This window comes from Schistocerca nitens, chromosome 3 (assembly GCF_023898315.1).
Source record: "Schistocerca nitens isolate TAMUIC-IGC-003100 chromosome 3, iqSchNite1.1, whole genome shotgun sequence".
Classification (NCBI taxonomy): Eukaryota; Metazoa; Arthropoda; class Insecta; order Orthoptera; family Acrididae; genus Schistocerca; species Schistocerca nitens.
In genome coordinates this window covers 984,256,138-984,279,065 of record NC_064616.1, presented here as the reverse complement: position 1 = coordinate 984,279,065, position 22,928 = coordinate 984,256,138, and the positions used below count along the sequence as shown (strand labels likewise).

Here is a 22,928-nt window from a genome sequence, read left to right as displayed (position 1 = left end):
AATTAAAATTACTTTTCATTCTATATAAATGGAGAATCATAATCAAATTTACTGTTTGAAGTGCAAAAAGCTTACTGACACACTTCAACCTCAGATTGACAACCAAAAATGGAAAACAAAGAATTGAAGGCTTTTGTTCAATTTGTAAAATGAAAAAGAGCAAATTTGTTTAAATAATTTTTAGGTGAAGGTCTAAATATTCGTGACCAAATTAAAAATGAATTACATAAGCCAATGAAAAAAATTGGATATAACTAGTATGGGTATCCGGGAGATGAAAAGAGCACCAAATAACCGAGAAGTGTGGAGGAAGATTGTTGAAGAAGCCAAGGCCCACCAAGGTCTGTAGCGCTACTGAAGAAGAATGAGTAAAAATTTTGAAAGAAAAATGTAATTTCTTTTGGAATAGATGATCTTTGGCAAGCTGATTTAGCCAAAATAGACTCCAGAAATTTGAAAGGAATATCAAACATAGAGGATATAAATATTTATTGACTTATTGATGTTTTTTCAAAATTTGCTTGAGCTATCTCAAAGCTAAAACAAGTAAAAATATAGCTGAATATTAAAAAGTCATCTCTCCATTGCCAAAAAAATTGAATTCCAAGAGTTATTGAAAAAAGTTAACAATAATCATTATTCAAATTTTAGCGAATTAAGAGCATTTGTTGTTGGAAATTTTACAGAACATTCAAAGGAAAAATGTGGAAAAAAATTACTCTTCAAGGAAATTATAAATGGGTTGAAAGTTTCAAAATTAGTTGATGAATACACCAACACGAGACATTCAACTATAAAAAAATGGCGCCAACGGTGTAAATAAAGAAGCTGAAAAAATCTGATTGAAAACTGTTCACATAAAAAATATTTGCTAGATGCTGAATCCAAATTTAAAATTGGCAATTAAGTGAGAATAAGTAAATGTAAAGGAATTTTTGAGAAACAATACACTGCCAATTGGTCAACAGAAATTTTCAAAATTGAAGATGTTGATCTTTCCAATGAAATAATTGGAAGATATTGACGGAAATTTTTATGAACTAGAAATAATGAAAACATATGTTCCCCATGTTTACCTCATTGAGAAAGTTTTGAGAATGAAAGGAGATAAAGTTTATGTTAACCCTCTAACGGTAAGGTTTGGGTTGGATCCGACCCCAGTGAGTCTGCTAAATGGCTCTGAGCACTACGGGACTTAACATCTGAGGTCATCAGTCCCATAGAACTTAGAGCTAGTTAAACCTAACTAACCTAAGGACATCACACACATCCATGCAAGTGGCAGGATTTGAACCTGCAACCATAGCAGTCGCGCGGTTCCGGACTAAAGCGCCTAGAACTGCTCGGCCACAGCGGGTGGCTTGAGGTCTAAATATGTTATTTACTGATTTATCTATAAATTAGTATAATGAAATTAATGTTCACTAGTAAAAACAGATTCTACTTCACACATGCCCTAACTGTAACAGTTTTCAAGTACATTTTTTAAAGTAAATATTAATAATGTTACATTTATTGATATTTCATCAAGAGGAGAACTGTTTTAATACTGTGAATTCAATGTTTTTAAAAGAATATAAAGGCATAATTATCAGAGTTCTCGTAAAATGCTGGTGGGCATTCATTTAGTCTATTCGGTGTCCATCCATGACAAGGTTTCCTTATGATCATCAGTCAATGTTTAATTTATATATTTACACTTTTTGTTAGGTCAGCTTTTGATTGTCGAAAAACGTAGTGCAACTGCCCCACCTGTGACACCAGCGAGTCTGCTTTGTTTATAACTCCCCATTCCCTTTTCTGAGAGCGCTGTGGTTCCAGCTCCCTACCAGCCAGTCGTCCCGAGAACACCGAGGAGGCCACGTCAGCCTGGTGAGTGACCTGCAGCTACCCCCTCTATCTGAAACCTACATTACCCGCTCTCTGTTTACATCACACTTATTAGTTTCTTTTGTCGGGAGGATTCAACCATATATTGATGTTTATATTACATCTACGTTTTGTTTTCTCTTCTAGTATCTTACTAAAATGGCGCACCAACTCCTTAGAACTCATTAGGAGATATACAACTAGTTTCTCCGACAGGAGGCTAAGTCAGAGGATGGCGACAATATCGAAGCAGAAAACTGTTCACAAACCGAGGATGATGTATTATCTAATACTGATGACAAGAATGATGTATATCATTGTGCTGCAGGGGCAGTCGAGTTTGATAATTCTCAGTCACATGTACGAGGTGCATTGAAGTTCTCAGGCCTCCGATTTTTTTTTTATCAACTACTCACCCGAAATCGATGAAACTGGCGTTACTTCTCGACGTAATCGCCCTGCAGACGTACACATTTTGCACAACGCTGACGCCATGATTCCATGGCAGCGGCGAAGGCTTCTTTAGGAGTCTGTTTTGACCACTGGAAAATCGCTGAGGCAATAGCAGCACGGCTGGTGAATGTGCGGCCACGGAGAGTGTCTTTCATTGTTGGAAAAAGCCAAAAGTCACTAGGAGCCAGGTCAGGCGAGTAGGGAGCATGAGGAATCACTTCAAAGTTGTTATCACGAAGAAACTGTTGCGTAACTTTAGCTCGATGTGTGGGTGCGTTGTCTTGGTGAAACAGCACACGCGCAGCCCTTCCCAGACGTTTTTGTTGCAGTGCAGGAAGGAATTTGTTCTTCAAAACATTTTCGTAGATACACCTGTTACCGTAGTGCCCTTTGGAACGCAATGGGTAAGGATTGCGCCCTCGCTGTCCCAGAACATGGACACCGTCATTTTTTCAGCACTGGCGGTTACCCGAAATTTTTTTGGTGGCGGTGAATCTGTGTGCTTCCACTGAGCTGACTGGCGCTTTGTTTCTGGATTGAAAAATGGCATCCACGTCTCATCCATTGTCACAACCGATGAAAAGAAAGTCCCATTCATGCTGTCGTTGCGCGTCAACATTGCTTGGCAACATGCCACACAGGCAGCCGTGTGGTCGTCTGTCAGCATTCGTGGCACCCACCTGGATGACACTTTTCGCATTTTCAGGTCGTCATGCAGGATTGTGTGCACAGAACCCACAGAAATGCCAACTCTGGAGGCGTTCTGTTCAACAGTCATTCGGCGATCCCCCGAAACAATTCTCTGCACTTTCTCAATCATGTCGTCAGACCGGCTTGTGCGAGCCCGAGGTTGTTTCGGTTTGTTGTCACACGATGTTCTGCCTTCATTAAACTGTCGCACCCACGAACGCACTTTCGACACATCCATAACTCCATCACCACATGTCTCCTTCAACTGTCGATGAATTTCAATTGGTTTCACACCACGCAAATTCACAAAGCGAATGATTGCACGCTGTTCAAGTAAGGAAAACGTCGCCATTTTAAGTATTTAAAACAGTTCTCATTCTCGCCGCTGGCGGTAAAATTCCATCTGCCGTACAGTGCTGCCATCTCTGGGACGTATTGACAATGAACGCGGCCTCATTTTAAAACAATGCGCATGTTTCTATCTCTTTCCAGTCCCGAGAAAAAAAAATCGGAGGCCTTAGAACTTGAATGCACCTCGTAGATGATGAGAGAAATTTTGAGCTAGGTGAAGACTTAGAGACAATATGGACCAACAAACCCATCCATTCAAAATTTTCTAGGACACCAGGGTCAAATATTATTACTCATCTCCCTGGTCCACGTGGGAAAGCAAGGGGGTCACTAGTGAACTGGAAATATTTTTATTATTTATAGATTCGAAAATTATAGAAAAAAATTGTTTTGTACACAAATCTTGAAATCGAGAAATCTAGGCTAAAGTACAGAGAGTGTTGAAATAAAAGGGTTGATGGGCCTTCTCTTAATGAGTGGTGTCCTAAGAAATTCTATGCTCAGTATAGATGAGATGTTCTCAGCAACCTATGGACCTCCGGTATTCCGCTGCACAATGTGCAACAAAAAGTTTGCATTTCTTAGTTTTATATTATAAGAAACATTTGCTAAATCATTTGTAATGGCATGCAATAGTTTTGGCGAATACTCAGCCGAAGTGTTGAAATAATTTTCATAGCAAACTATTCTTAAAGTTTCTTTCATTGGATGACATAAATTTACTGAATTTGGCACATAATTCTCAAAAATTCTTCACAAGTTCTAATTATATCTATTTGCTTTTGTGCATTTTTTAATTGTGCTTGCATGACGTAGTATCTGTAACTAAAATTACTTTATCTCAAAACAAGAAAACTTGGTCCTAAAATTTGATTGTTCAATTGTGGAACAACACATGGCAACAATGTATTTATTTATTTCTTTCACGTAGCATTTCTACAGTTCTATCATGTATTTTATCCGACTTTTTTGTATAATTACCCTTAATTTTATTCAGTTCTTTTAAATGATTTATTTGTGCTTCATAAAGTTGTTTAGCATTAATCTTTATCTTCTATTCTCCATGTTTTCAAATGGACAGCAAAACAACATGAGTAATCCATTTTCTAAATTGTTTTGCTTCTTCTCTAGATTTTAAAATTAAAGAATGAACACCTCCTCCATTGATAAGAAATGAAGATTTTTCATTACCTCTTGACCTCCGCATTTTGGAGCGTTTTAAATCTTCTAATATTTTTTTTATCTTCATCAATATGCTTGAAAGCTTTATCTACTTCTTTATGTTCCAATAACTCTGCATCATGTTTTGCTTTAAACCATGGCTCATTATTTTCATCAATAATTATTAAATTCATTTTAGTTATTATAAATGAATTTATTGATTTTTAGATCCACAAGGGACTCCATTCACATACAAAACAATTTTATATTTTTATATTTTTTAATTCTATTAAATTTTTTTGTTATAAATGGAAAGTGAAAATACACCAATGAAAGTATTCTATCACACCTGCTCCCAGAACTCCTGAAGACAGACACTGGCTGTGGATATTTTATCACAGACAGTCCCTCTGACTGTTCAGAGGGGTCACAAAAACTGTCCAAAGATGTAAACAACCATGCAGGAGAAGTGCCTATTAGACGAAGGGGGTCCGACAGCCAATCAGTTCCAGTCATTTCATCAGGAAGCAGCTACACGGGTCGTGTTGTTTGTAGTTCAACCATGCATAGACGGTCAATACCACAGTTCGATCACGTCCACATTGTTACTTTCTGCCAGGAAGGTCCCTCACCAGGGAAAGTGTCCAGGTGTCTCTGAACCAAAGCAATGTTGTTCAGATATGGAGGAGGTACAGAGAGAGACAGGAACTGTCGATGACATGCCTCGCTCAGTCCGCCCAAGGGCTACTACTGCAGTGGATGACTGCTACCTACAGATTATGGCTCGGAGGAACCCCGACAGTCATGCCACTATGTTGAATAATGCTTTTCGTGCAGCCACAGGACATTGTGTTACAACTCAAACTGTGCCCAATATGCTCCATGATGCGCAACTTCACTCCCGACATCCATGGCGAGGTCCATCTATGCAACCACGACACTATGCTGCGCGGTACAGATGGGCCTAACAACATGCCAAATTGATCACTCACGAGGGAACCTCCCCATCGCACCCTCCTCAGATTTAGTTATAAGTCGGCACAGTGGACAGGCCTTGAAAAACTGAACACAGATCAATCGAGAAAACAGGAAGAAGTTGTGCGGAACTACGAAAAAAAATAAGCAAAATATACAAACTGAGTAGTCCATATGCAAGATAGGCAAAATAAAGGATAGTGTGAGCTCAGGAGCGCCATGGTCCAGTGGTTAGCATGAGCAGCTGCGGAACGAGAGGTCCTTGGTTCAAGTCTTCCCTCGAGTGAAAAGGTTACTCTTTTTTTTCGCAAAGTTATGATCTGCCAGTTCATTCATTGACATCTCTATCTCTGTTCACTGTAATAAGTTTAGTGTCTGTGTTTTGCGAGCGCACCGCAAAACCATGTGATTAGTAGACGAAAGGACGTGCCTCTCCAATGGGAACCGAAAACATTTGATCGCAAGGTCATAGGTCAACCGATTCCTCCACAGGAAAACACGTCTGATATATTCTATACAACACTGATGATGGCATGTACGTCACATGCCAGGAATATGTTGTCGACCCACCTAACTTGTACACTTGGCGAATGGGTAAAAAGGTTCTTCTACCTTGCCCGATTTAGGTTTTCTTGTGGATGTGATAATCACTCCCAAAAAAGTGATGAAAACATAAGTGTTTGTGACATAAACTGCAACAAATGAATGTAACAGTTTCACAGTCGCATCGGACGGACGGACGGATAATAGTCTGAAAATAAAAAATTAAACTTTTCACTCGAGGGAAGACTTTAACCAAGGACCTCTCGTGCCGCAGCTGCTCACACTAACCATGTGACCACGGCGCTCCTGAGCTCACACTATCCTTGATGTTGCCTATCTTGCGCATGGACTACTCAGTTTGTATATTTTGCTTATTTTTTTCATAGTTCCACACAACTTCTTCCTATTTTCTCGATTGATCTGTGTTCAGTTTTTCAAGGCCTATCCACTGTGCCAACTTAAAACTAAATCTGAGGGGGGTGCGATGGGGAGGTTCCCTTGTCAGGATTTTATCACGTTCTCTTCAGCAATGAGTGTCGCATATGCCTTCAACCAGACAGTCATCGGAGACCTGTTTGGAGGTAACCCAGCCATGTTGAACACCTTAGACACACTGTCCAGAGAGTGCAGCAAGGTGGAGGTTCCCTGCTGTTTTGGGGTGGCATTATTTGGGGCCGATGTACACCGCTGGTGATCATGGCAGGTGCCGTAATGGCTATACAATATGTGAATGCCATCCACCGACTGATAGGACAACCATATCGGAATCATATGGGCGGGGAGGGGGGGGGGGGGGGGCGCCGCATTCATCATCGATCACAATTTGCACACCCCATCATGCACATCTTGTGAAAGACTTCCTCCAGGATAATGACATCGCTCGACTAGAGTGTCCAGCATGTTTTCCAGACATGAGCCCTATCGAACATGCCTGGGATGGATTGAACAGGGCTGTTTGTAGACAATGTGATCCACTGACCACTCGGAGGAATCTACGCCGAATCGCCATTGACCAGTGGCACAATCTGGACCAACAGTGCCTTGATGAACTTGCGGATAGTATGCCACGACGAATACAAGCATGCATCAATGCAAGAGGACGTGCTCCTGGGTATTAGAGGTACTGGTGTGTACAGCAATCTGGACCACAATCTTAAAAGGTCTCGCTTTACGGTGGTACAAGATGTAATGTGTGGTTTACCTGAGCAATAAGAATGGCGGAAGCGATGTTTATGTTGATCTCTATTCCAATTTTCTGTACATCTTCTGTAATTCTCTGAACCGAGGTGATCCAAACTTTTTTTGATTAGTGTAAAATGATTTATCCACTGTGCAACCAAGAAAAAGAAATTCATACAGAAATTTAAAAACTTTATTTGCCTTCAAAATAAGGCTGTAAAAATTGTACGAGAAAGATGCAAAAAAGAATGCGTTCCTATCACGCATAATATAAAACCTTTCTTTTTGTGAAAAATATGGAAAAGAAATTAAAAATGCCTGTATGTATGTAAACTGTGATCATTCAAAAGACGAGAAATTATCATTACTTTATCAAACATAAAGAAAGAGAATATCAAAAAGTTGAATTTTTTGTGGAAAATTTATTGGTAAATATTATTTGGAAACACACAAAAAAAATACCATATCATGAAAAAATATTAAAAAGTAATTCATTCTTTATTTTGTCGTCCAAACATTTTTATAATCAAGCATCCAAGGATTTAGATACTTAGAAATCATTTTAATTTTCTAGACAACAGTTTAATCATTTTAAAAAAAAACTTTTTTCTCATCTTTTATTTTATTTGGATTTAATTTATAATGTCCATATGGCAATGTATTAATTCCATCTTGTAATGCAACTCATTTATCACTGTCAGAACTGTAAACAATGTTATTGCATTCAACTGTATACAATTCATGTCTAAATGATGTAATTAAATTCATTTTTCTGTATTACTTTGTTTTGCCATCTAAACGCTCTTTATAATCACCAAACTGATTTCATTTTTCACAGCTGATTTTTTAACTCTTTCAAACTTTTTCTCTTCATTTTCGCGAACTCTATAAGCATAGATTTTCTATCTTAAACTCACATGTCCTAGAATGATTTTTTACTATTTCCATCCTTCATTTTTCCTAAAACTTTCTTGTTTACTTGCAGATTTCCATAAATATTGTCTTTTTGATAATCACTTGTCTCAAATTTGTCTACCATTGTCTTCATGTCTTTATAGGAATCTTTAGTACTTATATCATAAATGAAAGGACCAGTGTCCATATAACATAGATCAATATTGTCCCCATATTTTGGCTTCATAACATTGTAGTGAAAATCATACATTTTTCTATTCGATATATGTAAAATACTCATTCGAATATAAATTGGTTTATTCAACATTAATTTTATTTTCTTCATAGGATCTGCTACTAGATTTTCTTAAAATACTGTAGTATGCTCATAATTTGGTTTCGAAACATATGTTCTATATATTCTTGGATCTGTAATGATTTTTAAATTTTGTCTATTTGTAATGTTTTCCATTTTTTCAAACACAGAATTATTCATCAATTTGTAGAAACCTTTCTCGAAATTGTTAGTTGCCCTTTTTCTCATTTCGGTATTAAAATGAATGTATTTTTTCAACCAACCTGATTGTTCAAACGATAAGACTATGAATTTTCTTCAATTTTAGTGCAAGATTTAATTATTGTTTAAGATCTCTATAATGCAGGGCTTATGTTTCTTTGTTATTCTAAGTTATTAATAATTTATTTCCTCCTTCTGGAGCCAAAGGTAGATATGTATGAAAATCATGTAATTTTCTTGGATATTCTAGATCAACTAAAAAAATATAGCCACATTTATAATAATCTGGAATTTTAAGTATTTTTTCTGCACTATTATATTTTGGCTCTATCCACTCGAAATTTCTGAATGGCAAAAATTGAGACATTGCCCAACCATAAAATTTGTTTCCATCTCAACATGCTACATAATTTGACTTGTTTTGACTCAAATTTTTCCATATGTCATTTGCTTTTGCAGATCTTTTAATACTTTGAGAAATTCCACCTCTAATTCTTTTCTCAAGAAACAAGATCATGTCATAATCGTATAATAAATGCAATTTCATTTTTCTCTTTTTTCACATAGAATGGTGAAGGTTCCTGCTGTCATGTCCTAGTTCATGAACCATGGGCAATGTATGAGTGGCCAAGTAAGTGGTCCTGACAGTCGGGATACCAGTTACTTTGGAATAAAGCTGGGCATCTCTGACATATTCTGAGTCATGGTCACCTTTGTGCTCAGACGGCAAAGACTACCAAATCCACCGGTTAGTCCCTCAACCGTTAGGGGTAAAACTCAATGGGACCCGGGGCAAGTAAGACTAGCAACTTGATTCCCTGGTACTTTAAATATGATGCTGGCAACAATCAGAGCAAAATGCCTCGGACCTTTGAAAGTGACGGAGTTCCACCTCTAATTGACAAACCAGGGGCTCCTAAGATACGACTCGGCAAATTAATGGTAACGAGATGGGGAGCTATTAATATCAATGGGGGCTACATCGGGAAGAAGGTAGAGCTGGCAGAGGCTGCAAGTAAGATGGGGTTGGACGTTTTAGTTGTTAGTGACATTCAGGTAAGAGGGTGAGAAAGAAGAGGAAGTGGGTGAATACAAGGTCTACCTGTCAGGAGTCAAAGCAGGAATAACACAATGGGGTGTGGGGCTTTACATCAGGAAAGAAATGGAACCCTGCGTAGTTGCAATAAGGTATGTAAACGAACAACTGATGTGGATAGATTTGACAGTGTCTAGCAAGAAAATTAGGATTGTGTCAGTATATTCGCATTGTGAAGGGACAGATCAAGATAAGATGGATAGTTTTTACGACACACTCAGTGATGTAGTTGTTAGAGTAAAGGACATGGACAGTGTTCTGCTCATGGGTGATTTTAATGCCAGGATTGGAAATCAAACAGAAGGGTATGAAAAGGTTATGGGTAAATTTGGAGAGGATATGGAGGCCAACAGCAACAGGAAACAACTCTTGGATTTCTGTGCCAGTATGGGCTTAGTAATCACAAACTTCTTTTTTAAAGATAAGAACATTCACTGGTATACCTGGGAAGGCAGGGGAACCAGATCTGTCATTGACTATATAATAACAGACCAGGAATTCAGGAAGGCTGTGAGGGACACACATGTATTCAGGGGATTCTTTGATGACACTGATCACTGTTTAATCTGCAGTGAAATTGGTATTGTGAGTCCGAAAGTGCAGGAGGTCAGGTCCATATGTAAAAGGATAAGAGTGGAGAAACTTCAGGATAAGGAAATCAGGCACAAGTACATAACAGTGATCTCAGAAAGGTACCAGTTAGTTGAATGTAGTCAATTACAGTCATTGGAAAAGGAATGGACAAGGTACAGGGACACAGTACTAGAAGTGGCTAAAGAATGTCTTGGAACAGTAGTGTTAAAGGCAGGATGAAGCAAACAGCTTGGTGGAATGACACAGTCGACGCAGCCTGTAAAAGGAAAAAGAACGCGTATCAAAAATGGCTACATACTAGAACTCAGGTAGACAGAGAAAGTTACGCTGAAGAAAGAAACAAAGCCAAACAGATAATTGCAGCATCCAAGAAGAAATCTTGGGAAGACTTTGGAAGCAGGTTGGATGGAGACTTTGGGTCAAGCTGCTGGAAAACTATTCTGGAGTGTAATTAGCAGTCTTCGAAAGGGAGGTAAGAAGGAAATCACAAGTATTTTGGACAGGTCAGGAAAACTGCTGGTGAATCCTGTTGATGCCTTGGGCAGATGGAGGGAATATTTTGAAGAGTTGCTCAATGTAGGTGAAAATACGATCAGCAATGTTTCAGATTTCTATGTACAATGGGATAGGAATTATGATGGAAAAAGGATCACATTTGAGGAAGTGGAGAAAATGGTCAATAGACTGCAGTGCAATAAAGCGGTTGGGGTCGATGAAATTAAGTCGGAACTCATCAAATACAGTGGAATGTCAGGTCTTAAATGGCTACACAGGGTAACTGAAATGGCGTGGGAGTCAGAACAGGTTCCATCAGACTGGACGAAAGCAGTAATCACACCAATCTTTAAACATGGAAACAGAAAAGATTGTAACAACTACAGAGGTATCTCTTTAATCAGCGTTGTGGGTAAAATTTTCTCAGGTATTGTTGAAAGGAAAGTGCGAGTATTAGTTGAGGACAAACTGGATGAAAATCAGTGTGGGTTTAGGCCTCTTAGAAGTTGTCAGGACCAGATCTTTAGCTTACAGCAAATAATGGAGAAGTGTTACGAGTGGAACAGGGAATTGTATCTATGCTTTATAGTTCTAGAAAAGGCATATGACTGGGTTCCAAGGAGGAAGTTATTGTCTGTTCTATGAGATTATTGAATAGGAGGCAAACTTTTGCAAGCAATTAAAGGTCTTTACATAGATAGTCAGGCAGCAGTTAGAGTTGACGGTAAATTGAGTTCATGGTTTAGAGTAGTTTCAGGGGTAAGACAAGGGTGCAACCTGTCTCCACTGTTGTTCATATTATTTATGGATCATATGTTGAAAACAATAGGCTGGCTGGGTGAGATTAAGACATGTGAACACAAAATAAGCAGTCTCGCATATGCGGATGACTTAGTTGTGATGGCAGATTCGATTGAAAGTTTGCAAAGTAATATTTCAAAGCTAGATCAGAAATGTAAGGACTATGGTATGAAGATTGGCATCTCCAAAACGAAAGTAATGTCAGTGGGAAAGAGATATAAGCGGATTGAGTGCCAAATAGAAGGAACAAAGTTATAACAGGTGGACGGTTTCAAGTACTTAGGATGCATATTCTCACAGGATGGCAACATAGTGAAAGAACTGGAAGCGAGGTGTAACAAAGCTAATGCAGTGAGCGCTCAGCTACGATCATCTCTCTTCTGCAAGAAGGAAGTCAGTACCAAGACTAAGTTATCTGTGCACACTTTCAATCTTTCGACCAACTGTTGTATGGGAGCGAAAGCTGGGTGAATTCAGGTTACCTTATCAATAAGGTTGAGGTTACGGATATGAAAGTAGCTAGGATGATTGCAGGTACTAGTAGATGGGAACAATAGCAGGAGGGTGTACACGATGAGGAAACCAAAGAAAAACTGGGAATGAACTCTATAGATGTAGCAGTCAGGGCGAACAGGCTTAGATGGTTGGGTCATGTTACACGTATGGGAGAACCAAGCTTACCCAAGAGACTCATGGGTTCAGCAGTAGAGGGTAGGAAGAGTTGGGGTAGACCAAGGAGAAGGTACCTGGATTCGGTTAGGAATGATTTTGAAGTAATAGGCTTAACATCAGAAGAGGCACCAATGTTAGCACTGAATAGGGGATCATGGAGGAATTTTATAAGGGGGACTAAGCTCCAGACTGAATGCTGAAAGGCATAATCAGTCTTTGATGATGATGATGATGATTAACATAGAATCCCAAACTAGTCCAGGAACAGTCGAACACCAAGATGGATCAAGTATATAAGATTCAATGCATGTATCTCTAAAATTTTTGATATCTGCTAAAATTAAAATATCAGATTCATTATATAATCTTGTATATTCATCTAAATTTTTGATGTTGAACTTCTTTCAAACTGTTTTTGCTCTTTTATAATCATCAAGAATGATCTGATTTATTAAGTCTTGAATAACAGCACTCTTTTTTGCAATTTTCCTTCTGAGTCCATATATTCATAATGATAAACTCCTTTTCTAATTATAAATGTAGTTGCTCACGTTCAAAATATTTTGCTAATTCTCTAAATTGTTCTTTTGTAAGATAATTTATAGATACTCGAAGACATAAATTTGAATGTATCCAAGAATCTTAATGTTAATCCATCTTCAATGTGTTTACTAGAAGAAATACGTGTGTTTGTTGTTTGGAATTGCATCAGTAATTTTCTTATCTTTTGCTAATTCTTTCATAAACAAATGAACATCATAATTTGTTAAATTATGAATATAAACTGGAAGAAATTTTGTATTTTGATAATTAAGACTGCAATCTTTATGTGCTGCTTCACAATATTTTACTGTCAAACGGCAATGATCTTTTACTTTCTTATCATCAAAGTCCACTGCTCGTTCACAAATGTGGCAAATTTCTGAATTTTTAAAACTGATTATATCTTTAGTCAATTTCATTGGAACATTTTGTTTATGTATTCTAGCAATTTCTCTTGATTCTTTTTATAACATTTCAACAAATTTTTGTGCTGCTCCTTCACCTACATTTGTAACTGGATTTTTATAGAATTTTTGGAATTGGCAAATGTTTTTCATGTATGATTTTTCAGAATTTGGCTGACAAGTTTGAATATCTTATAATAAACATTCGAAATCAGCATTAATGACAAAAGGAACCCTTAATGAATGATTATAATTTTCAAATTCAATTTTTTGGCCTTAGGAAGGGATATCTATTTTTACTTCTTTATGTTCTTTACAATAGTGCTCGTGAATCTCTTAATTTTTCTTGTGAATAAAAATATCTTAAACATTGACCATAAAGATAAAATTTATGTCCATTTTGCGATGTTTGTGTGCTAATTAATCCAGATAGATTTTTTATCCAACAATAATGTGAATTATTTTCATCTCTAATTAAAAGAACATTTGTATGTTTTTCTAGTTCATTTTGCGTATGGTAAACAGGATGTACAATAATTTTTTCTCCTTCTTCACCGATATACAATAATTTTTTCTCCTTCTTCACCGATATACAATAATTTTTTCTCCTCTTCACCACGTCTTTCATATGCATAAAAGTTAAATGAAACATTCGATTTCTTCTCAAATTTTGGAATACCTGTTAACTGAACTAGAGAATTGATTTTCTCTTTTTCAAAAATGAAATCTAATTATAATCCAACATTTTTATAATTATTTACTGTTTTTGCATGGTCAGTTGATGGATATAAAGCAGATTTTATTGAATAAAGAAAGCATTTCTGTATTTTTTCATTAGCTACAGCTTTTTTTACCATTAATTACTCCATAAATTGGGTTCTGTATTAACATTTAATTATGAATTGTCTGTACAAAATAGAGACCAATCAGATTTTTGTGTGTGTTTCTTCCACTTCAGTTATTAGTTTATTCGTTGTGTTTTGCTAATCTTCTAAATCTGTTGTTCTTAATAAAACTTAGTTCAATGTTTTAAAATTAAATTCTTGGATTTCTTCTTGTCTTTTAAAATAACAATAAAATTTCATATTAACTGTAATTGATATTCTTTGTCTGAAGATATTCTTTAATTTGGTGACTATTTCTCCTTTAATTTCATTAAAAATTGTTGTGGTTCCACAATATTATCTGAATTATCCAATCCATAACTTATTATTCTTTATTCGAAAGCTAAACGTTTTATAAGAACTCGTTTGGGTGGTTTGAAAAAAAATCATCTAGAAAAGTGCAAGCCTGGTAAATTTTTCTGACAATTTTTTTGCTTAATTTCTTGTTATTTATCCACTAGACATTTTTGAAGATCATTCACATTGTCGTTGTTAGTAATTTTGTCCTCAGATATATTGATAAGATCAAACAATTGTTTGTTATGCTTAGAATATTTTTAAAATTTTTATTTTTGCGAATTTGATGAAGTTCACTTGAAAGATTTTTTACTCGAATCATCATTATTAATTTTAACTTCAGCTCCTTTGATAAGGTCAATTAGGTGACACTTTCTAAATTTAGAAGAATTTTTTATTTTTCTCTTTCCTGATTTGATGAAGTTCACTTGAAAGATTTTTTACTCGAATCATCATTATTAATTTTAACTTCAGCTCCTTTGATAAGGTCAATTAGGTGACACTTTCTAAATTTAGAAGAATTTTTTATTTTTCTCTTTCCTGATTTGATGAAGTTCTTTTGGAGATTTTTTTACTCACATCGTCATTGCCATTGTTTATAGTGTCAACAGGACTTACAATAAGATCGATCAAGTTTTGCTTACTATACTTGGAATTGTTCAATTTTTCTATATTAGCGATCGAATTAAGTTTTTAAATTTTTATATTTTAGTTCTTCCTTCCTCACATTTTTCTTCATTTCTCTCCTATTAAAATAATCAATAAATTGCCACAGATCAGCTAGTTAAATTTGAATAACCCTTTTCTTTACAACAGTTTTCTAAATCTTTTAAACTCAATACACTATTCCCTTCACAATAATTTTCTAAACTCTTAAACAGTTCAACTTTGGCCACCATTTTTTTCCATTCTATTTAAAGAGGAGCAAATTTGATTTTTTTATTTAAACATTTTTGGTTATATTGTACCTTCGAGATTTGGCTGTTTGCATTTATAGAGAACAAAATTTACAAGCTATAAAATTTTTAAAAATGATAAAATTGAATTTTGTTTTTTCAAGATAGGCAAATGAGGTATGGCAGCTCTAGTTTATAGTGAACAAAGTTTAATAAAGGAACTTCCTGGTGGATTAAAACTGTGTGCCGGACTGAGACTAACACGGGACCTTAGCCTTTCGCGGGCAAGTGCCCTACCAACTGAGCTACCCAAGCATGACCCACGCCTCGTCCTCACAGTTTTACTTCCACCAGAAGGACAACTCATGCCACGGCCCCACACTGACGGAAGTAAAGCTGTGAGGACAGAGCGTGAGTCATGCTTGTGCAGCTCAGTTGGTAGCGCACTTGCCCATGAAAGGCAAAGGTCCCAAGTTAGAGTCTCAGGCCGGCACACGGTTTTAATCTGCAAGGAAGATTTTTATCAACACACACTCCACTGCAGAGTGAAAATTTCAGTCTGGAAAATTTAGTAGTTTTAAAATGTTTTAAAATGAGAAAAAAAGAATTCGATTTTTTCAATATGGGGAAATCATATTTTTTGGTTGGGGGGGAACTGAACTTGATATCTGACTTGGGGATGCTCTTTGGTCCAGAATCGGCATAGATATACTACTATTGTGGTCTGATAATACAGTCTGTCATGACAGGCTCTCTGTAAATTTTTGAAATAATGATTGTTGTTAATGTTTTTAATAGTTAAGTCAAGAAAATTGTTTTGCTAGTTTTGTGTTTTATGGCAAATTTCGTTGTGGGGTTAACTCATTCGGTGCTTTATGTATTTCATGCACGTCACCAATAAAAATTATTGCATACAAAAAATTAATGATTTATATAGTAATAATGGAATTACACTAATCCATAAAAATCTGACAAATTTGTAGCCCAAACTAAGAAAACCATAAAAATATTTCATACATTACTTACAGAATATGAGGAAGGACATATATACCTATGAACCTCGAAACACCAAAGTTCTGTGGACACCCTAATACACGCAAATTATCTGTTCCTGTATATCCTGCAATACACAATGTTAACAGACCCAGATTCTATGTAAGCAATAAATTAAATAACCTCCTTAATAAATTTTACACATACAACAACAAAAAAGACACTAAATAACTCCAGAACAAAGGCTAAAAATCAGCAGACATGAAAATACCCCCAAATGCAAGATTTGTTGTTTTTGCCATTACTAACCTATACACGTACATCCCAAACCAGGAAACAAGAACAAAACCTACTCAAAGACAGGAAAATTCTGATACAAAGCAGTGCATAAATTATACAACTAAAAAACAACAACAAAATAACTTTGAATTTGACAAAATATCTACACAAAAATATGGCATTGCTAGAACCATAGCTGACATATCCCTTAAAAGCTTGGAATAAAATTTCTTCAGAATGAAAAACTTAAGAAATCAAAACATCATATACTATTACAGGTTACTACAGATACATAGATGACACTTTAATGCTTGGAGAAGGTAACCTCACTGACATATGATATACATAAAGCACTGAATCAATTACACCCCAAAATGAAATTTACCCTAGAACATGAAACTAAAAAACCATTAACTTCCTCGACTATTAAAAATATCACTAAGAAACATTAGCATCTGGTATTTCCTTACTGACCACTTTCCAGGTAACTGGATGGGCCAAGGGGCGCCAACTGCATGGCTACTATATTTATGAGATGTGACATGTATGAACTTTGAGGATATCGTGTTTGTTCCAACCTTACCAGCTTCTCTAACAGATCTCAGAGCTAGAACTGATCTCACAGATGAACAAGTCGTGCCTGACATGTTGCAGAGAGTTTGGGAAGAAACCATCTTTCTGACAGGATGTGTGCTGCATAACCAATAGAAATCATATCGAATCTGTTTAGGTATAAAGTAAAAAACTTGACTTTTTGCTACAGAAGAATACCAAACCACATCTGTAAGTTAAATGCATAAATCAATGAGTGTTTTGATAAATCTATTATTGTACATTAGTGAAAAATAATTATGGCACAGTGCATAAAATGTTGTCATTTTGCACATAAAACGATTTGTGAAATCATTGCATCCTCACAAACCTCAAAATAACATCATACTAACCAGAAGTCTCTGGCACTCGGCCTGTGCGTATATTGAGAGATCCTGTCATAACAGTACCAATTGCTGCAATACCTGCAATAACTGGTAATGTGTCAATCACAAATGAGACTTCATTCTTTTGGTATTTTGCCAAATTTTGTGCATGTCCCAATATGCCAAACCCAGTCACATCAGTAGCACCATGAGCTTGATACTGCAGCATAAGTTCAGCACCTAAACAAAAATTAAGAACATCTCAGAACAAAACTGTCTTAATGGTTCATGTAACAAGGTGAAAGAAGATTTTATCTTCTAGAACAGTCTTAAAGTAAGGCACCACAATTTTAACACACACACACACACACACACACACACACACACACACACACACACACACACACACACACACCAGCGTGCACACCTACACTATTGGTGCAAAAATTCCTGTGAGTGTGTCACAAAATTAACTGGTTTTACTGTGATCAGCATCTCTAATCCTCTACCGCAGCAACAAAAGTGTTTAACCTGCAAACAGCGGCTGAATACAGCAACGAACCTCAAATTGGGAGTAAATGTAGTCCGCAGCTGGTGTTACTATACTTTCTTGTTTAAACAATTGTGTATTGCAGTTTGAGGATTCGCATTAATAATCTGCAAAATAAATATTTTTTATCTATATGCAGTATTACTACATATGACAGTGTAAGTTTTAAAAGTACTCTACCACTCCAATACTTTCATAAGCAAACTCGAGCAATCCCACAAAAATTAAAAGTCACTGAACTGCATGTAGAATTTCAGTTCTTAACAATATGCACACACGGAATTTTTTGACAGTATACTTCAATCACACATTTCACTGTCTATGTGCTGTTACAGCCAGCCTTATACAAAACTATTTCAAACAAGAAGACAGTGAGCTCACATGAAATGGCTAGCAGTCATTTACTGATATGACAAGGAATGGAATTATACACTAGCATAACTTTCATTTAGACTCAGTATGGGAAAAGGAGGAGTTATGTATGTTACAGTTGAAGTTACAGCCTAAAACATGGAACCAAACAGTTTTTGTGCAGATTACATGTGGAAATGTAAGCTGGTGTGTTGTTACTAGATGACACACACCTGAAAATTGTAAGTAAGGTTCCAGATCACTGCTGAAAACACTGATTATTACAGCAACTGTTTTGGAAGCTTTCCATTTTCTAGTACACCTACACTGTCCTGTCTATATAACATCTGGTGTGATTATATCTGGTGACTGTTCTCACTTCACATGAAATTCTAAAATAACAATTTCACGTCAATTTTGTGCTCGTTTATACAGTATGGCATAATATTTTGATATTATAATAGATTTTACATCCATGTTGTGAACTGTCAAAAAAATTACAGGAAATATCTACAATATTATATAGCCTTGAGAAGATGATTCTTGAGTGGCGCAAAGAACTGGAAAACCAAGGAATTAAAAGTGGTGTCAGGCTGCATTACAAGAAACAAAATCTTGAAATCTATTGTCTTGCTTCCGCAGATGATCTAGCAATTTTTTCTGATTCCATGGAAACAGCTGAGAGACAGATTAATGAGCTAAACGTACAAGCACAGAAGACTGGCCTCCAAATTTCATTTGAGAAAACCGAGTTTATAATGAACATAAATTCACCACCAAGAGAACTTGTAGGAGATCAAGGCAATATTAAGCGAGTTGAAAAGTTTAAATATCTCCAAGAATGGATAACAGCCACCTTATCAGAGAAAGAAGTCTTCATGTCACGCGTGAATAAAATGGAAATGGCATTCCATTTAACCACAAACATCTACAACAGAAGATTAGTATCATTCAATGCAAAGTTAAGGCATTACTGCAGTGTTATCTGTCTTGGAGGTCTTGTATGCTACTGAATCCCTAGTAATGAACAAAAAAGGCCTAATCAAAAACCTGGAGGCCAAAGAAAGGAAGATTTTGAGAAAGATCTTAGGTCCCGACAAAGAGAACAGGGAATATAGAAGATATCATAATCATCAATTATATTCCCACATAGAGAAGATTACAGATACCATCTGGAAAAGGATTATGTTTTATGGACATATGACCTGAATGAGCCTTGGAAGACTCACCAATCGTATCACCACCTACTTTCAGGAGAAGAAAACAAAATCGACCTGGTTCACAGAGGTGGAGAAAGATCTTTAAGAAGTGGGAATCACCTGTGACATCACCTTGGAGCATGTCCCACTCATGGAGAAACTTATGGCGTGGCAGGGTTTCCAAGAAAAGCCAAAACTAAAAACTTAAGAGGCTTGGATCCAGGAGAGGAAGAAGAAACACCGAGAATGCATGCAAGAGCACTGGGCAATCATCAGAACACATAAAGCAAGACGGTTGAAATAATGTAGTCCAAAGATGGCCGGTATGAAATGAATGAATGAATGAATGAATGAATGAATGAATATTATATCAAAATATTACGCCACACTGACTCAATGTGAAACTGATATTTTAAAATTTCACATGAAGTAATAAAGAGAACAGTCACTAGATACAGTCACAGCAGATGTTATATATATGTAACGACAACATAGACATATTTGAAAAAGGAACTCTTCCAAAACAGTTGTTGTAATAATCAATAAATGTTTTAAGCAGTGATACTGGAACTTTACTTATAATGTCCTTTCAACACATTTCACTGCAGGCCCAATCATCAAGAGACTAATACCTGAAAATGTTAACAGTCTACAGAAGGCTATTTCAGCTTGAACGCCCACCCAGGGACAACTACGCAGACAATGGCACACAAGGGCAAACAGCTGACGTGTGGCAATCTGGCAGCCGAACTGTGGTTTACAGAATCATATTCCACTGGTTGAGCCCAAGCGGCAAGTTGTAGCCATGCAGATTACACTTGCACAAAATGTGTGCAATCGGGATGGTAGCCTACACAAATTGCTACTGCCTGTGGGTGTGCTGAGAGATGGGCAAGGGTCCTTGCACCATGGGGCAGTGTTGGAACACACTGGTCTACAGATCTGCACTGGGAAACTTTAGCTAGTTGTGAGAAATCTAGCTTCATTTTGTAGCTATTTTTCAAACAAGAAACAATTAACAGTTTTTACAAAAGTACATAAATTTTGTAAACAATGTAGACTGTAAAAAATGAGTTGGAAGTATTATTCGGATGTTACAGTCCACCTGCAGAAGTGAATTTTTTTCTTATGTACAGCCGGATAGCAGATAACATTTTGATAGATTGTTCAGGCTGAACAACTATTAGTGGCCTACCTGACCATTTTGGGCAACTAAGAATATTGGATAATTTAATGGCATACAGTTTCGAGGCAAGTCCATATCAAAAATTGACACTTATAATGATTCCAGGACACAAGGAAGTATGTCTTTCACCACACTAAAATTAAATTCCAAAAACATTTGAAAAACACTTTCCTAAAAAATCTTTAAATTTCATAAAAACAACAGTAAACCATACATTACTAAATTGATTAAAACTATTTTGTAGAAGGGAGAGGGAAATTCTCCATGCTGCTGCAAGTAAAGATAAGATCTGTACGGTGTTACACTGTCCAACCCTAATGTATTCTGCAAAATCTAGTGTGATTTCTTAACAAGTTACTAAGAGGTCCGGAAGTATGCACACTGTAATAAAAATTCAAAATGCTGACAATATGTATCACTGTGGAATGAGATACGAGATAAACAGGCAGTTCAAAATATAGTGTCATGAACTGATGAGAGTAGACAGTACTGTTACAGCCCAAGCTGCTAGTAGTTATATGCAGGGTGGTCCATTGATCGTGACCGGGCCAAATATCTTATGAAATAAGCGCCAAACGAAAAAACTACAAAGAACGAAACTTGTCTAGCTTGAAGGGGTAAACCAGATGGCGCTGCCATAGGTCAAACGGACATCAACTGCGTTTTTTTTTTAAATAGGGACCCCCATTTTTTATTACATATTCGTGTAGTATGCAAAAAAATATGGATGTTTTTGTTGGACCACTTTTTTCGCTTTGTGATAGATGGCGCTGTAAAGTCACGAACAAATGGCTCACAATTTTAGACAAACAGTTGGTAACACGTAGGTTTTTTAAATTAAAATACAGAACATAGGTATGTTTAAACATTTTATTTCGGTTGTTCCAATGTGATACATGTACCTTTATGAACATATCATTTCTGAGAACGCACGCTGTTACAGCGCGATTACCTACAAATACCACATTAATGCAATAAATGCTCAAAACGATGTCCATCAACTTCAATGCATTTGGCAATACGTGTAACAACATTCCTCTCAACAGCGAGTAGTTCGCCTTCCGTAATGTTCGCACACGCACTGACAATGTGCTGACGCATGTTGTCAGGTGTTGTCGGTGGATCACGATAGCAAATATCCTTCAACTCTTCCCACAGAAAGAAATCCGGGGATGTCAGATCTGGTGAACATGCGGGCCATGGTATGGTGCTTCGATGGCCAATCCACCTGTCATGAAATATGCTATTCAATACTGCTTCAACCGCACGCAAGCTGTGTTCCGGACATCCATCATGTTGGAAGTACATTGCCGTTCTGCCATGCAGTGAAACATCTTGTAGTAACATCTGTAGAACATTTCGTAGGAAATCAATATACATTGCACCACTTAGATTGCAATTGATAAAAATGGGGGCCAATTATCCTTCCTCCCATAATGCCACACCATACATTAACCCGCCAAGGTCGCTGATGATCCACTTGTCGCAGCCATCATGGATTTTCCGTTGTCCAATAGTGCATATTATGCCGGTTTACGTGACCGCTGTTGGTGAATGATGCTTCGTCGCTAAATGGAACACGTGCAAAAAATCCGTCATCGTCCCGTAATTTCTCTTGTCGCCAGTGGCAGAACTGTACATGACGTTCAAAGTCGTCGCCATGCAATTCCTGGTGCATAGAAATATGGTACAGATGCAATCGATGTTTATGTAGCATTCTCAACACCAGCGTTTTTGAGATTCCTGATTCTCGTGCAATTTGTCTGCTACTGATGTGCGGATTAGTCCCGACAACAGCTAAAACACCTACTTGGGCGTCGTCATTTGTTGCAGAGCATGGTTGATGTTTCACATGTGGCTGAACACTTCATGTTTCCTTAAATAGCCGGTGAACGGTCCAGACACTTGGATGATGTCATCCAGGATACCGAGCAGCATACATAGGACATGCCCGTTTGGCATTTTGATCACAACAGCCATACATCAACACGATATCGACCTTTTCCGCAATTGGTAAACGGTTCATTTTAACACAGGTAATGTATCACGGAGCAAATACTGTCCGCACAGGTGGAAAGTTACGTGATACCACGTACTTATACGTTTGCGACTGTTACAGGGCCATCTATCACAATGCGA

General features: G+C 36.9%; 1 protein-coding gene across 1 annotated transcript in view; it reads right to left on the bottom strand.

Moving 5' to 3' along the window:
* LOC126249049 (selenide, water dikinase 1-like) overlaps positions 1-22,928 on the bottom strand; it is a 164,276-nt gene that overhangs the window by 12,354 nt on the left and 128,994 nt on the right. The window contains exon 6 of the mRNA XM_049950677.1: positions 17,531-17,743. Within this exon, the coding sequence (XP_049806634.1) occupies positions 17,531-17,743 (213 nt within the window). The remainder of the gene's footprint in view (positions 1-17,530; positions 17,744-22,928) is intronic.